Below are 17,703 nucleotides of genomic sequence, written 5' to 3'. Positions count from 1 at the left end.
AATGTCTAAATTATACGTCAGAGCATTTTTATTATTGTTGCATTTCGAAATTTTTATCTAAAAAAATCTGATTAATTGTAGAAAAAGTGCGAAAAATGAATGGAAGTTGATAATTAACGTCTTATTAGTTTGACCGCAATTGGATAAGTGGATAAGAGGAGAAAGATAATAATGGGTTATTAACAGACATTTCTCCCTAGCTAATTGTCTATGACAAGTAAAATAATATTATTCGCATGCAAAAATAGGCCCTACATATTTTAATATCGAATGGAATAATCGCTATCTCGTAAATCGTCTTCCGATTTGTGTTAAGAAGAAAAACAACTTTTTCTCTCGGCACAGACAAGAAACTATGGAGTGTAAAGTTACAATCCTTTAATTAGATTCTGATCCTGACCTCGTAACTTCAACGGGCAATGTCACGTGACAGGGGAGCATCGAATAGCGAGAGCTGGCACATTGCACTTACAACTGTTCATCCGAATGGAAAACACACACACAAACACACTAAGAGCTCATTTAACGGTAATTTAATTAGCTTTCTCTCCGTTCTAGTTTTTACGTATGTAAGTAAATATTAAAGTATTAGACGATTCGAACTAGNTACAAAATAAATTTAAAGAAAAATTATTTAATTAAAGTGTTCTTAATATACAGCAGACCTATATAAACAACAATTATTTTTAGGAAATATCACATAATGTTTGATTCAATTTACAATAATATCCGTTAATAAACCATGCTGTAGGTGGAAAATAAGTTCATTCAAATCCATTTGATAGTTTTAATGAGTAAAAATTGAAACAAAACTCATTTTTCTTAATTCTCTAAACCCAATTCTGTGTGGAAAATTTCATTATTTTTATGCTTATTTTCATTACATTTGCTTTCTTAACTAATTCTTAAATTCAAATAATACGATAATCATTTTACTATTATAGATAACAGAGGGAAAGTATGACAATCCAACAAAAAATAACCCCCAAGATTTTTACATTTTTGGACTCAGAGGACCTTCAGACGTGAGAAATGCAAAAAAATTAGTTGGTAATTTCTGTATGTATGGATGTTAGTGTGTATGGGTATGGTGTGGCATAATTTTGTTCACCCTGTTTTAAGCTTAATAACTCTTATACTTTTTGTCAAAAATTGCTGAAATTTTGCAAGGTGGTTTGCTTATTAGGGTTATTGACGCTACTAAATTTTGGTGGTTAAAGGTTGCGGGAGTGGGGAGATAATGGGGGTCGTGTGTATCTCCATAGGGTCGGATTTAATGACGAGTTTACACGTTATTAGCATTTACAATTTTTTTTTATAAAACTTAACTACTCAATTCTACCCTCAAAATTAAGCTTTTTGCCATTTTATAACAGTTAAAAATATAACAAGTTTTAAAAATAAAATATAACAGATGGCGCAGCTAAAATTTTAAATGTTGCTGGGAAAGTTGAGCAACTTGTCGTTGGTTTATTTTAGATATTCTTTTTCATTTGTTTTCTTTTATTTGTACACTGTACGGGATACGTGGGAGGAGTTTCTACGAGAAACTGATCCTTAATTAGATGTTACTAACATGAAGAAAACCCGGAAAAATCCACGTGACCCGTTGGTGAGGCACGAACCCACGACCAGTGTTCAGTGGTTTTTATGCACTCGGCCACTGGTGGGCCATTCTTTTTCATAAGTTGGTCTACGTGAATATTTTTAACATTAAAACAAATAAATAAAATAAATCTATTATCCACAAATTGAGATTTATAAATAGAACATAATTTAATAGTCATTCGATTGTTCCCAATAAAAAAAGAGTACTTAATGAACTAACTGAGAAGGTTATATTTACTGTTATACGTACACACATCAGTAACACAAATAGATTTATTTATATTAAATAAAGCATAAATACAGTATAGATCCGAAGTTTTCGATATTGAAATGTTACGTTTTTTTATAAGTTGTAATTTATGCTTTTGTATGCATATTTTTCGTGTAATTAATTATTATTTTTATCCATAACAAGTTTAGAAGTAATTTTAATTTAAATAAATGAATATATATTAATATAGGGTACATGAATTATATTTAATGATACATTTTTATATATCATTTAAATCATAACTTATAATTTTTTTGTATTTTGTTTTAATATTTATACAAACTTAAAACTTGCATTCGCTACAATTATTTTACAGCTTGGGTTTCTATTATAAAATAACAATGGCATTCATTTCTAAAGTATTTTTTTATTCGCCGATAAAATACTCTAAGTGTAAGTCAATGAGTATAAATTATTCAATGTACAGTATAATAGGCGTACATTATAATAATAGTTTATTCATATTTATACATTATAATACGTCCTGTAAATTACGTTGCAAGTTTGTTATTAAATATAAGTTTTTAAAACACATTCGATTTAACAAACTTTCGGCAATAGCGAACACACTTTCTCCTATTAGTTCGTTAAATCGAGTGCCTACTGTACTACTACTACTTCGGAATTTTTAAATATAAAACATGGCTATAATTAGAAAACAAATATATCGTTATTTTAATTTTGTACGGGCTCATTTTTCCGTTAACACATTATTAATAATTATAACGAAAAATTTCCNGTACTCGTAGCGCCATCTGTTGGACATAAAAGCCTTAACCTAGATTATATATTTTAATTTATATGAATGTTTAATGGAATAATATACAGCCTATGTCCACCCTGAAGTTCCATTCTAAACATTGGTGAAAGAATTTTTGAAATCGGATGAGTAGTTTCGGAGATTACCTGCAGCATACAAACTTACATACTTACAAACATTACCTCTTTATAATATTAGTTTAGATGAAAACGTTAAAAGATGAATTTTTTAAAAATTATTGCATATAAAAAAAGGAGATTTGTATCGATTAATTCGGAAAATTTGCCATTCATCTTTAATCAGTTCGAAAGGAATGGAGTTTCTTATCGTAGATTCTCTATAATTTGATGTTTCTTTCACGTCTGTTGTAATGTCTAAATTATACGTCAGAGCATTTTTATTATTGTTGCATTTCGAAATTTTTATCTAAAAAAATCTGATTAATTGTAGAAAAAGTGCGAAAAATGAATGGAAGTTGATAATTAACGTCTTATTAGTTTGACCGCAATTGGATAAGTGGATAAGAGGAGAAAGATAATAATGGGTTATTAACAGACATTTCTCCCTAGCTAATTGTCTATGACAAGTAAAATAATATTATTCGCATGCAAAAATAGGCCCTACATATTTTAATATCGAATGGAATAATCGCTATCTCGTAAATCGTCTTCCGATTTGTGTTAAGAAGAAAAACAACTTTTTCTCTCGGCACAGACAAGAAACTATGGAGTGTAAAGTTACAATCCTTTAATTAGATTCTGATCCTGACCTCGTAACTTCAACGGGCAATGTCACGTGACAGGGGAGCATCGAATAGCGAGAGCTGGCACATTGCACTTACAACTGTTCATCCGAATGGAAAACACACACACAAACACACTAAGAGCTCATTTAACGGTAATTTAATTAGCTTTCTCTCCGTTCTAGTTTTTACGTATGTAAGTAAATATTAAAGTATTAGACGATTCGAACTAGGCCCTTATCGCTGTGTTAAAAATTCTAGACCTAGGATAACTTACTAATGTAGGGAATACGAACTTTGAAGAACCGCCAAAATTCTTTCTTTTAATACAATTAGCAGTGTAAATTCTATCTCAACATGTAAACACCCAAAAGCAGACATTGGTCATAATACTCTCCGGGCTTCAGGGTGTGTCTCGCTAACTTTAAATCAGAAACAGTCTATCTCGGGTTACTCCCACTATAGTGATGTCCTGACATGGAAATAACACGAAATAAATCTGATATTATCGAAATAATTAATGCTTTGTCGAAAACTCGAAACTTATCTTCAATACTTTGGACACTTTTAAAAGTTTCCTAATCTTTTCACGGCGGGAAAGATTAACGAAGTTACTACTCTCCAGTTATTGTCATCTGCAAGTTTGACGATGTTACTCCTCGCTGACACACATGTCCCACATCATCCAATCTACCCACAATGTACTCTTCTAAGAATCACATCTGCATTTTTCATTTATAAATGCATCCAGCAATGATATACGCTCACTATGACAAAGCCAAGTAAGTAAACGGCTGTTTAAATTCTTGTAAAATACTTAAATTCGAATTTAAAATCATCATTTTCCGTGCCTTAATAAATGGTTGTGACCTTATCTTACTCTTAAGCTATGATTTTAAGTTATATAAAAAATATAAAGATGTATATATACTCGTCTGCGTAAGAAAATAAATTTGTTCTTTGATCGTTCATTTATAAATCCCTATCAGTTCTAAGAATTAAACGGTGAATTCGATGACAGATGCGTGTTTAATTTACTTGCTACAACAGGGGGGAGGGAAAAAGAGAATAAAAAAATTCCCTACCTGAAAGTTTTCACTGCAGTACACCTCGGCGACGGCTGGGTTACTGTAGATCTTCAGTTCTTGAAGTGCACCCTTAAAAGCCAAAAGAAAAAGAAGACTGTAAACATACTTGGTGACGGGACGGTAAGTTAAGCCCACGACCGGCAGGCCGGCCGAAGGACAGTGGAGACTGCCTGCTCTATCTGGCTGAAGCATGGCCAATACTGACTTCAGATCAAGGCAACAACCGTGCACGGGATGGAGGGAAGGAAATACCGGTCACGTGACACCGGTACCACGTGGCACGAGCCAACAACCGTCGGTAGGTGGTCGACAATCGCTTAGTCGACTGTCGTAAGAAAACAGGTTTGTCGCCGGCGAGAACGAGAAACACCGCTGTGGATCCGACGCTTTCGCAAAGAAAATGACCGAACATGCCGATAAAACACTTATTTTAGAAACGGGTCGAGCCACGCTACTTACGACCACGGCGACTTTTTATCGTCGCAGATGCGATTCTGCTTACAAACCGATATCCGACTGTAAGGGCCGTGTCCAAAAATAGACACCGCCAGTCCGACTTTTGTATAAAAGAGGCTCCGAGTTTTTATCCACAATTTATTTATTTCTACATCGGGCGAAGTTTCGGCTGTAATTTTTACTAAGTAAACTATTTCCAGGTGAGAGAGTAATTCATTATTCCCGATAAACAAAAGATAACACACGTGTGTGTGTGTGTGCGCGCGCGCGCGAGTGCGTATGTATGTATTTTCGTAACAATAACCATATTTAACGAAAATTCGATTACATAGTAATTGTTATAGAGAATTTAATCATATTTCGAAGGACTAAACGAGATAAAAATCTCCATCCTTCTCATATAAAGGCAGTCTCCACACAAAATTAATATACAGTATTATAAAAGTAATTTTGGTATAAAACACGATACGATTATTTAACCATCAACAATATAAGTAGTTAATCAAGTATCTCTACAAAGAACTTTCTGTTTATAATTTATGATTAGATAAATTAGATAACAAGCGCAGTTTTAACGATACGACAATCTGAATTCATTATTTTTTTAAAAATAATTCTCTCATCCAATTATTCTTTAGTAAAAATCGATAAATAAATTTGAATCACTAATTAATTAACTAACAGATTTTTATATTCATTCGCTTAAACTTAAATCCCGTCCGTCCGAATCCATACATAATTCATTAGGGTTATAATTAAGGAAATCTTCAAAATTTCAATGCGTGGCCTAATATAAAACATATGTTAGGCGGGATGATGTAGGCCCACTATTTTTTTTATTTTTTTATTTTTATTTTTTAGATTAGTTACCACTACCGATAGTCGAACGAATTATAGGTCAACATTACTTATCTCTCTTCCAGTGTCCTTGGGGAACGTAAACGTGACGTAAAGTTTTTACAGCATATGGAGAGGCGAGTATGTCACGTTTCTTGATAATAAATCCCGTAATGAAAAAGGAATACGCGTGGTTTGGGCTAAAATTCCGATATGTATCTCTTAAGCTTAAAATAGGCGGTTTAAGGAAGAACCGTTTGTTTCCGGTTTGAAGAATTTGTATCTATAGAATTTAATTAATTATACCTGCAGGAGTTTTAATGGTAAACTTAGATTAAATCAAACAGGGGGACGAAAACGATATTAGGTTTCGAACTATGTTATTTAGATGTAAACTGATAGGGTGTTTTTATGTTCAAATTATGTGATAGCATCTTTAAATATTGAAGAAATTTAAAGGTAAAAAAAAAAAATACGTATACTTAATGTGATATAAAGAGTGAAGAAGAGTATGGACTTTTACTAATATAAACAAGAGCGCCCTGTAATATTTGCATGTTACGTCGTTTTGCGTTTAAATATTCACGTAAAAAAAAGGTCAACAATTTTTTTGGAAACGGGTTTATACGTAATTACTGACTATTAAATTTTATTTCAAAAGGAAGAAAATGGCATTAAAAATTGGCTCATGCTGGAATCCAAGCGAAGAGAACTACATCCTGATCTTCAGCGATTTCTCACGTTCACACGTGATTAGAAGAGAGGGGTCGTGGGAGGGCAGACAATCATCTACTGTCAACGAAAGTTAGCTGGGTTCTCGTTAACGAGGAAATCAGGGCCCTCGGTTTTAGAGACGAGACCTGACAAGCAAATTCGTTCATCAGCAAATATGAGAACTAACTATAGGTGAGAATACCAATTTTCCTGCTGCTTCTATAAAAACACAAGAGTGGTAGTACTTAATCTTCTTAAAACTACAAATTTTCTCTTGCAAAAAATACTATTTTTAGTTAGCTTTCAACATACATTGACCTACCGCATAGATCCCTAACGGCTAAGGGGAGTTGCGTGTCTCCAATATGTAATTTTGCTTTCTAATTTCCAATTTTAGTGTTCAACCCAAACTAGATACTGCCCGAACTTGGATTATTAATAATGGATCTCCGATGAAACGAGTGAACTGAATCGTTTTTTTTTCCTCCCCTTCTCTTCCCTTTCCGAAAAAATGAATCGTTCTATTGTATTCTTTTCAAGTTTACAAAGACTCGTTACCTTTGAAAACCCGAAACGTTCAGGTATAATTAAAAGCGCTTTTTAAGTATCAAAAGTATCTATCGTATGAGAAAGAACTTTATCTGATGGAAACTTGTTAGGTGGGTCACGTACACCACAAGATCACACGCGACTTTCGTTTCGTTGCTAAGCAACCTAGAGATGGAGATTATCTAGTTTTATATACTGTACTTATATATATATATATACATATAGGCTATATACAACAATTAACTGTTCGTATGTATGACGCCATTTTAACTATTATTGTTTCACACAAGAAATAATACAACGTCCTCGCGAAGTGACTAAGTATTATTTATAATTATCTTATTCATAGAAGTCGTTAAATATTTTTTTAAAAAATAGAATAAATTATTAATNTCAATAATATATTCAGTAAAATCTGCTCAAAACAGAACCTGAATAAGAAGGAAACACTGTCTAAACAGAAAAAAAAATTCTTCGGAATGATGCGATTTTTCTATATTAAAAAATACCTGTTCAAAACGGAAACCTGCCAAACTGGAAATATACTCGGTACAGTATAGTTCCGGTTTACACAGGTTTCTTGTACACAAAACATTTTTTAAAACATCCCAAACTTTGGGAAATTTTTAATTAAATCTTATACTCGATGATGTCATAAATACAATTTTATTAAAGTAAAACCTGTGTAAACCGGATTCACACGGTACCGAATTTCTTGCGGTTTAGCAGGATTCCGTTTTGAACAGGTTTCTTTTAAGTTAATAAATCGCTCCGTTCGGAAAGAACATTTTCCGTTTAGGCAGGTTTCCGTTTTATTCAGGTTACGTTTTGGATAGTTTCATTGTATGTATACAGTATAATATATATAATAAAAATAATATGTTAATAACATTAAATTTGTGTCCGTATAATTATAATATTACACTTTAATTTGTATAGACCTAGTATTTCTTATATAAACGCAATATTTATTATTATTTATGTAATTTTACATTTGGATTAAGTATAAATATTTTGCATATGAAATTCGTAAGATAATATTACACTTATAGTCTCATCGTGAAAGACGAAACCGCCCTGTCTAAACTCATTACGAAACAATAACGAAAAGAAATCATTTATATTACTCGATATGTACAGTAAAACCTGTTCAAAACGAAAACTAAATAAAAAAGAAACCTGCCTAAACGGAAAAACTTCGATACGGAACGATTTTCTACATTAAAAAAAAGACCTATATAAAACGGAAACCTGCCTAAACAGAAAGAAATATTCGGTACCGTCCGATTCCGGTTTACACGGGTTTTACTTTATACCTGTTCAAAACGGAACACGAATTAAAAGGAAACCTGCCGAGACGGAAAAAATTCTTCGAAAAGGAGCAATTTTCTGTGTTAAAAAACAACCTGTCCGAAACGTAAACCTGCCAAACCGGAAAACACAGTAAAACCCGCGTTAACGGGAATCGCACGGTACCAAATATATTTTTTCCGTTTCGGCAGGTTTTATCGTATTCGTATACCGCGCGATTCCGGCTTACACAGGTTTCACTATAATAAATATTGTATTTATCAACAGGACGTCAGTTTACGACATTTATTAACGTCATCCTTTACAATAAACACTAAAATTAAAAGGTATTACAGTAGGCTATATACAATTCCAAACTGTTGAATTATTTATAAGTTGCTAAGTGTAATATTGTTTAAGGAAAAATAACCCTAGACGAGTTTGGAAGACATTCAAAATTACTAAATACCATATTTTATCTTCACTTCCTGGTCTATCGTAAAATTTAAATACTCTTAATTGCCACTCCGATAAGTAATTCATTTTTTTTTCTCTCTCTCTCTCTCTTGTACTTTAATGAATGCATTAAAAGTTGATTTATTGGAACTATTATTAAATGCGTATGAATTTTTTAAAAAGGGAAGTCAAAGATCTATAATTTAAGTGACAAAGCCGGAAATGAGAACACAGCCAAGGCTATAAGTTGTAATAGTCAACATCATTCAATGTAAGGTTTTCACTGGGTTGATGTATTAGACAAGTCAAGGACTGATACTCCTATTCCTAGCTTTGATTGTTACTTGAAACTTTGAACTGTTCGTATTATTGGTTATTGTTTGTAGTAAATAGCACGGAATAATAAAATTGTGTACGAATTATAAGGATTTTTATATAAATTTTTTTTAATGTACGACGTGCAAATATATACCGTATATATTTTTTTTCCTAGACATTTTCGGAGGTGTAAAATTGCAGTATAATGGAGGTACGTGAAAGATTTCTTTGTAATAATTAAGCTTTTTTTCGTAAAAACGGGTATTGTATGAAAATTAAAGTCAAACTTAGTAACAGCAGGGGAGAAGGAATTTTGGCTGAGTGCCTTGAACGTTGAAACGAAAACGATTCTGATACACATCCCATGGTGAACGAATTGATACCACCTACAATGCCAAAAGGGTTAAATTTCAATTAACTTCTAAAGACCTCCGTTGGGAGCCGTCTTGGCGATAAAAATATGACAATTATCGAAAAGTTATGAAAGTTATCATGTAAAATATATAACGGCGACTAAATTATTTTAAATGATTAACTCGGATGGAAGCGTAACGTTATATTTACGTTAAAAACTGTCCAAAACGGAACATGCCAAACCAGGAAAAAGATTCCGTTTTAAGGAGGTTTTTACTGTATTTATAAAATTTTAAGTTAAAATTAAGAAAAAGAAATTATATTCCCTATTTTAATACCTTTGTATGCGAATAATTTCAAGCCTTTAAAAACATGAAACAACAATTCTTATCGAAGATAACTTTGGAAACGAACAAAGAGATAATTATTAACAAAGTTTATTTATTTATATACAATTTTAATCAACCGGAAAGATTTTGCAACATAATATAAAATCTATGGCCGTAATTATGTTTGGTAACGGAAAAAAATAAAGAAAGATCGTCGAAATCTCCCTTCCATCAAATTTCAACATTCTACCCTTGTAGTAGTTGCGTCAAAGGCAATGTTTAGTGCTGAAGGAAAGTAGTAAAAATGAATTATAAGTATTCTTATAATTTATAATAATGTTTTTATCTAATCTACGAACGGTACGAAGTATCGTAAGTGCAAAATGCCGTTTGTTTGCGTGCGGTCCGAGTCCATCACCCTTACCTTTAGTGAAACACTGGGGGGCGTACTAGCTATCATTGTCGTCCGTGGCATTTCAATCAGGCTCGGAGGCCACGACTAAACCGTAACTCTACGGGGGATTCACCTCCGACCTCTATTTTTCTTACCTTCAAATTTAGGGGTATGGTGGGTCTTGTTTTTCCGTTGACCCGAGGCGGGGAGGTGGCGTATTCGTATAAATTTCCTCCAATCACATTAGAATATACGGCCTCCTCCTTTTTTAAAAGGTGTTACGATATTCAGACAACTTTATTAGCACCTCGACGTTTCCATCATATTTCCGGATTATGTAAAATGACAAGAAGAAAATAGACGAGGAGGAATAAATCAAAAGGTAATTTATGTAACATTGTTTTCGACAAAGGCATATTTCTAAGTTATGTCTACCCCTTAACTGACTCACTTGTGGGTCTTCTATCCTTATTTAAAGTCGAGTTTATAGTCATTTCACTTTCAGATTTTGGATTAAGGATGCTACTTCCTGTAAGGTTTTATGTTTCCAATTTATTTCTACGTATAATTTTAATCTTCTTAAGCATTAAATTTATTAATAAGGTGTACTGGGAGGGGGAGGAATTCGTTGTATATAACAAATTTCTAAAGGAAAAAATAAAATAAAATAAAATAAAACTGGTTCGAGTCGTGTTTGCTCACGGGTTCCTTATAGAAGATAAGGGACAGACATTTTTCTTTAAGATATGAAAGGGGCTTACAGGGAACTGTGTGCCAGGTTGTAAATATAGAGATAATTCTTACTTTTATAGCCTGTGCTTGGGTTCCCGTTTCTGGCCATGCTCTCTTCTGTAAAGCCAATTTGACAAAACATGAGCTATTTCTCTAAGCCCTCAGAATTTGAAGCAGCCTTATACAATGGAACGAAAATAAAGATTCGCAGAAGGTAAAGCCGTCGTAACTACTCTAAGACAAATTATAATTTTACAAATTAAATTAATTCATTTCTAAAATCATTACTATTAAATTAGATTAAATTAATTTAACGGTAGTAATTGATTTTAATGATCTTATTGGCGTATAAGATTACCCTATCGCTCTTACAAAATGTAATTTAGTCCATTTTTGATCAAATATTTCAGATAATTTCTAATAGTTTCTTAACAAATTTTCAATTATCCTACAGAATAAAATTATGTAAATTACTAAAATAAAACGTATATTAAGTCTTAATCGACTTATTTGCTGTGTAAGATAAATACAACACAAATATACTTGCATATAGATATTATAGGAATTACAAATAATTCCTATATTATATAGTCTATTATTTTTTGTAGAAATTATAACTAATTCCTATATATAATATAGAAATGGGAAATTATAGTAAATTATATATTATAGGAATGGAAATGTTATTATATGAATTATTTATAAAATATACGAATCAAAGTAATTTTCAACACTTTTTCAGGAAAAATCGATAAACATAAAAAATATTTAAGAAAGAGAAAGTATATTTATATATTAATAATATATGAAATCTTAACTACATTATATAAATTTATCGTTTCTTAATTTTCTAAATAAAAATCAAAATTGCCCCTTTATCTGCTTCATCTCAACGCAGTTTGTATAGAACGAGACTTTTTTTTTTTAATATTTTAAGTAAATTGTAATTTATTGCAGTTCTATATATAAACATATATTAGTTTACAATGAAAAAACTTAAAAAACACACATGCCATCCAAGAAATTCTCTTGATTTCATTGTCATTTATTATAATGTCAATAACCTACAGTCGAGTCGACGGATGACCCAGTAACCTTAACAGTTTTATTCATAACTCTCTGCCAAATTAAAAAGAAAAAGAAGAAAAACATATTATTATTTGCCAAATTTCTTTTTTAGAAATGACACGTGCGTTCATACTAATATCACTTCCGAATATCAATTTTCAATTCGCCACCCTATAACTGTATAAATTGGTATTAAACCACAACTTTACTCGAATTAACGCTTGTCTGTTAAAACCTCATCGCTTACCAGGTGAGATTGCAAATCAGATATNTTTCATCTATATTTTATTTTAATTTAATTTTTATATATCTAAAATTGAAATTATAATCTAATAAATTAAACAGATTAAAAAATATATTTTATTAAAATTAATTGAATATAACATTGGCTTATACAATAAAACCTGTGTAAACCGGAATCGTACGGTACCAAATATTTTTTCCGGTTTGGTAGGTTTCCGTTTTGAACAGGTTCTTTTTTTTTAACATAGAAAATTGCTCCGTTCCGAAGATTATTTTACCATTTAGGGAGGATTCCTGTTCCGTTTTGGACAGGTTTTACATTAGATGTAGGCTATTTTGTAATTTATCGAGTAATGAACGTATACAGTAAATGTTGGAAGAACTTTAATGTTTTTCTAAAAGAAAGTTTAGCTAGGTATAAATCTGTTTTCAGTCACTAAATAACCAAACCAGTAACGAGATGAAAATTGGTAGAACCAAATATACTGAGTGATTAACTAGAAAAATACGAAACGATGCCAACACATCGAAAAGACTTCCGTCAGTTCAAGCAATAAACCGTTAAAAAGTACTGTATCTATATCAAATTCGTAAAAAATACACAATGTCTAAAATAAATTAAAGCTCATTAGCATAATTAATTAAATAAAATTTCGATTTAAATATCTCATTGTAGACGGTTACAACACATTTTCCAAAATGAGGAAATTAAAAACAAATTTTCTTCTTTTTTTTAATATTAAATAATATAGAAAACAAAATTTTAAAGTGGTAGTGTATTCGACTAGAATTTATATTAATATAAAAAAGGAATTGGTTAATTTAATCTGCATTCTTGACCCGAACTTTTATAATAAATCATTTGAAATATTCCGTATGACTTAGTAATGTAATGTGGTTACTTCAAAATTAGCCGTGTATTTATATATTTTACCCTTCGCAACTTTTTCTGAACACCGTCCGAAAATATCAAATCTTTTAGACGACGGCATTTGAAAAAAAAAAAAAAATTCCGAGAATTGCTTCCTTGCTTATTCTATTATCTTAATATATTATAGGCCATAATTTAACGAGAATTATCTTTCTTTTAAGAAAATTAAAATTCTAAAATGGCTAATAACGACGACAGAAATAGCTATAAATTCTCTCACCAGATGTCTATGGACCTCAGCCAATCAATTAGTAGGTCAGATTAGGGTGTTAAGGATGACGTGTCAGACCGAAACAACGTTTGGTGAAAATAGTAAATCTTTACGAGACTGGGTCAGACAGCTTGAATCCTAAAATTGACGCGATGAAATCATTTAAGTAAATTTAAATCGAGGAGGAAAAAATATATATATGTATATTATTTTAGAAAGAGGTTAAATTGTCTATTCATTTCGTCATCGAAAAGAATTTTTTTTTCCCTTCAGATTTTCTATGTTTATATTTTGTGTTTTGATAAAATGTTTAAGAAACCATTTAAGGTTTTTTGCCCTTGATTTTTTTTTTCTAAATATCTAATTGGCAAGACTACACGAATCCGCTGCCAATTTTACTTTTGAAAACTTCGCTACTGTTTTAAACTATAGCTTTTTGTCAACAATTTAACTGTGTCATAAGTCGAATGTTCATTTTTAAATATTAATATGATGCAGTAAAACTAATATAAACCAAAATCGTGCGGTACCAAATATTTTTTTCCCTGTTTGGCAGGTTTCCGTTTTATTAAGGTTCCGTTTTGAACAGGTTTTACTGTATACAATACTTCTAATTTTTATTATACATATATATTTATTTTGTTGGGGGACGATGGACTGACCCACTATCACTCCCCCACCCTATAATCCACAGTGCATTTACACGCATACACGTCATTATTATTCTACACTTGGTTGTGTGTATCGGGTTTCGGGAGGAGGAAAATGATGGGGGTGGGGCCACCTCTAAAACATCATTAAAATACATTATCATCAAACTTAATGTTTCAGCTTTTAATCTTTACTGGAAGTGAATGATATTTGAGTTGCAAAATTTGAGGACATGATACAAAACAAGTTAAATAAAAGCGTTAAAAACATAGTTTCAATCAAATATTTGTAATTATAGTACATAAACTGACAAGTAAAATTAATCTAATCAAACGTAATTTCATTAAATTTTTAATTAAATGTTAAAATAAGATTTAAAATAAAAATTTCTTGTTTTCGTTACTAATGTTTTTTTGTTATTAGAGTAAAAACTATTTAATAATAATAATAATAATCGTTGGCTCGAACGCACTCCATGACAGGCATCGCTACTACCTGGCCCAGGATTTTGTTGAGAAAACTGTACCAAACAGCTGGTTAGCTCGGGGATGTCTCTTTGGGGAGACGGCAGGGTTCATGATTGCCATACAGGATCATGTCATAAATACTGAAAACTACAGAAAACACATTCTCAAAGATACAACACTCATAAGTGACAGGCAAAAAATGTCACATTATGCCAGAAACTATACAGCACATCACTTCAGATTGCAGGCTCTTGGCACAGACAGATTATTTACATAGACATAATCAATTAACAAATATAATACACCAAGAGCTTGCAAATAAACACAAATTATTAGATACCCACGAACCATACTATAAATACATTCCACAGACAGTATTGGAAAACAACATGCCCAAAATGTATTGACAGGTCCATAATCACATATAAAACAATTTACCACAACAGACCAGACATCACACTCATTGACAAATACAATAAAATCACGTATATTATAGACATATCCATTCCAAACACTCACAATATTCAAAACGCGTGTACTGAAAAAATCAGCAAGTACACAGAACTCGCTCAGGAAATAAGGCATCTGTGGAGGATGGATAGCGTGCTTATTGTACAGTACCTGTAGTTCTCTCATCTACAGGTGTCAATACCACACACAGTACACAAAAGTCTGGGAACATTACAATTGAATAGAAACCAGGGCTGTAGAGTCGGAGTCGGAGTCGGAGTCGGAGTCGTGGAGTTTTGATGTTTTAGCAGGAGTCGGAGTCGGAGTCGGAGTCGTCAAAAAATCCGCCGACTCCGACTCCTATTTACTTACCAGCTTGTTATGTATATAAAANTAGTCTTAATAAAGAAAATTTTTCTAATTATACGAGTTTCGAAAATCAAGAAGAAAAACGAAGAAGAGGAGAAAAATATAAATTATTTTTTGAAAGTAAATTTAGTTTTCCCCAATTCTACAAAACACACACAAAAAATGGCGCCTGTACTTTAATGAGTATACATTTATGAATTTTATACTCATACATTAATTAAATATTTCATTCTAAAAGTTTTGTTAAATGTTAGTGACCACTTCAAATTAAGGAAGATGAAAACGTGAAATGCATTTAAACGCTCGTTTACTTTATTTATTTATTTATTTATTTTTATATTTAAAATAATGATTTAATTCTAAATTATACTATCTGGTTAGATGCCATTGAATAACGTAGACGAGGAATTTATTTTCTTACTCGTCAGACAACTTATTCGTCTCAATTTTCAGACTTCTTGATTCTTCATTATTCGGAATAAAATTCGGAATTAATTACGAAACAATTAAAAAATTTGAAATAATTTCTTCGTTGTTTTATTAAAGCAAATGGTTGTTATACAGAATCAATAAAATAATTAAAGTGGTTGAGATATTAAATTACTGTACTAAATTTCTTGAGGTTTTAGAGTTTAATATGAGAATTCCATCATTTGATTCTATAATTGGATTTTAAAAATGTAAATAAATAATTAGAGAATAATATTTATTTTTAAATGCTACTATTTAAAAAGAAAATTCTTATTTATAATCATTACTTTGTGTTCTACATAAAAACCTCGTAAAGAATCTATTTTTATTTTAATGATTTCAGGATTTAAATGTAATATTTAATTGGAAAAAACATTCTAAATTTTCGTATTTTAATTTTAATTATAAACGATGTTTAATTTTTTTTAAATGATAATATAGATTTAGTGTTAAAATTAATAAAAAAAATAAATAAACTTTGGATTTTAATTTTCCACGACAAATTCGAAAAATTCATTATTAAACATCACTTTAAAAAAACCACTTTTTAATTCAAGTATACAAAAATATTTTCCATTAAAATGTGTTAAGAAATAAAAAACTTAAATGTTCTTTTTCTTATAACATTTCTTTTTTCACTCTGAATTTTGAATAATTGAACAAAATTGAATAATTGCCTACACTTAAGTGTAGAGAATTATTCAATTTTCATACATGTTCTTTAATTATTTACATGTTTCTGTATATATTTTTTTTTGTGTGTGTGTTTTGTAATATTCTCATTGTATTCTCGTTATGTACATTTTAACATTCTTAATTACTGTTACCTGCTTTCTGCTTTTCGCGTATTATTTATTCTCATATTATTTATAGATCAACTAATTTTTATACAATTCATAATAAATGTATATATAAATGAATATTTGTGAATCAGTTAATGTCATTATTCATAATAGTTATCTTACTAGTAGAATTTTTTTCTATACATTAATTACGGTAATAAATAATGAAACAAGGCTTAAACAGTTTAATAGCCCGTTAGAGCTTCACGGGGGCACGGGCAAATTTGAATTAGGGGCTTCACGTACAGTACAGTGTTGACTTCAAACATTTTTCTTGGGAAATTTTTTGGGGATTTTCTTATAAAAGATTGGTTTGGGGCCTCCTGTTGGTGGGGATCCAGAAAATTTCCCTTTTTGTCCATAATATAACGTGCCACTGAAGTTTTTCTTGTGTGTAAGAACAGTAACCATACATTCCTATAATTCTATTTAATATTGTAACTAGGATTTTATGTGTTTGAGACAAACTATAAAATAATAGTAATTATTATTATTATTATTATTAATTTATTTATTTATAGAAATAATTTATTTACACAATTATTTTCCGTATCTCGTGTTTGCAAAATTGTCAACCGTATCGTCGCAATTGTTGATAATATCATTTATCCTTTCAGTTTATGAAAATACAAATTTCAGAATACTGTATATAAAAATCTATTTATGTCCTTGAAAATTTTGCATTTTGCGCCCGTAACATCGCCGTGTCCGGGTAAATGCCCTACTCGTCTCGGTGTTAACTCGTAATTACAAAAGATATTTAAATTTTAATGATATTTACTTTATTTCTAAATTAAGATTTTGTTGTGCAAAGTATTAGGATTAATTGTCTTATCATCCTACGATAAAACTAAACTTTGTTGAGATAATTTAAACATTAACAATGTTTGCATTAATAAATTTCATCCTGTGTGTGATTTTTCTACATGACAAAGGTTATTGCATTGTGTGTAGTGAATATACAAGGATTTCTAAAAATGTATGATACACCCTTCTCTCTTGATTAGAATTATTTTGTAAATTTTTCAATAAAATTTCATAAATAATGCAATAATATTCAGATTCGAAAGTTAAATAATTATGAATTATAATAATATAAAAT

General features: G+C 30.7%; 1 protein-coding gene across 1 annotated transcript in view; it reads right to left on the bottom strand.

Moving 5' to 3' along the window:
* Positions 1–4,466: 4,466 nt before the first annotated feature.
* The window catches only part of LOC111642417 (collagen alpha-1(XV) chain-like), a gene marked incomplete at its 3' end in the record, with an annotated part of 84,501 nt that continues 71,264 nt past the window's right edge, over positions 4,467–17,703 (bottom strand). Inside the window, exon 6 of the mRNA XM_023388766.1 lies at positions 4,467–4,538. Within this exon, the coding sequence (XP_023244534.1) occupies positions 4,467–4,538 (72 nt within the window). The remainder of the gene's footprint in view (positions 4,539–17,703) is intronic.

Source organism: Centruroides sculpturatus, unplaced genomic scaffold (assembly GCF_000671375.1).
Source record: "Centruroides sculpturatus isolate CEXI.00-Female unplaced genomic scaffold, Cexi_2.0 scaffold1367, whole genome shotgun sequence".
NCBI classification, from domain to species: domain Eukaryota; kingdom Metazoa; phylum Arthropoda; class Arachnida; order Scorpiones; family Buthidae; genus Centruroides; species Centruroides sculpturatus.
Note: the sequence above shows the minus strand (reverse complement) of the source record. Positions and strands in the feature narration are given on the sequence as shown.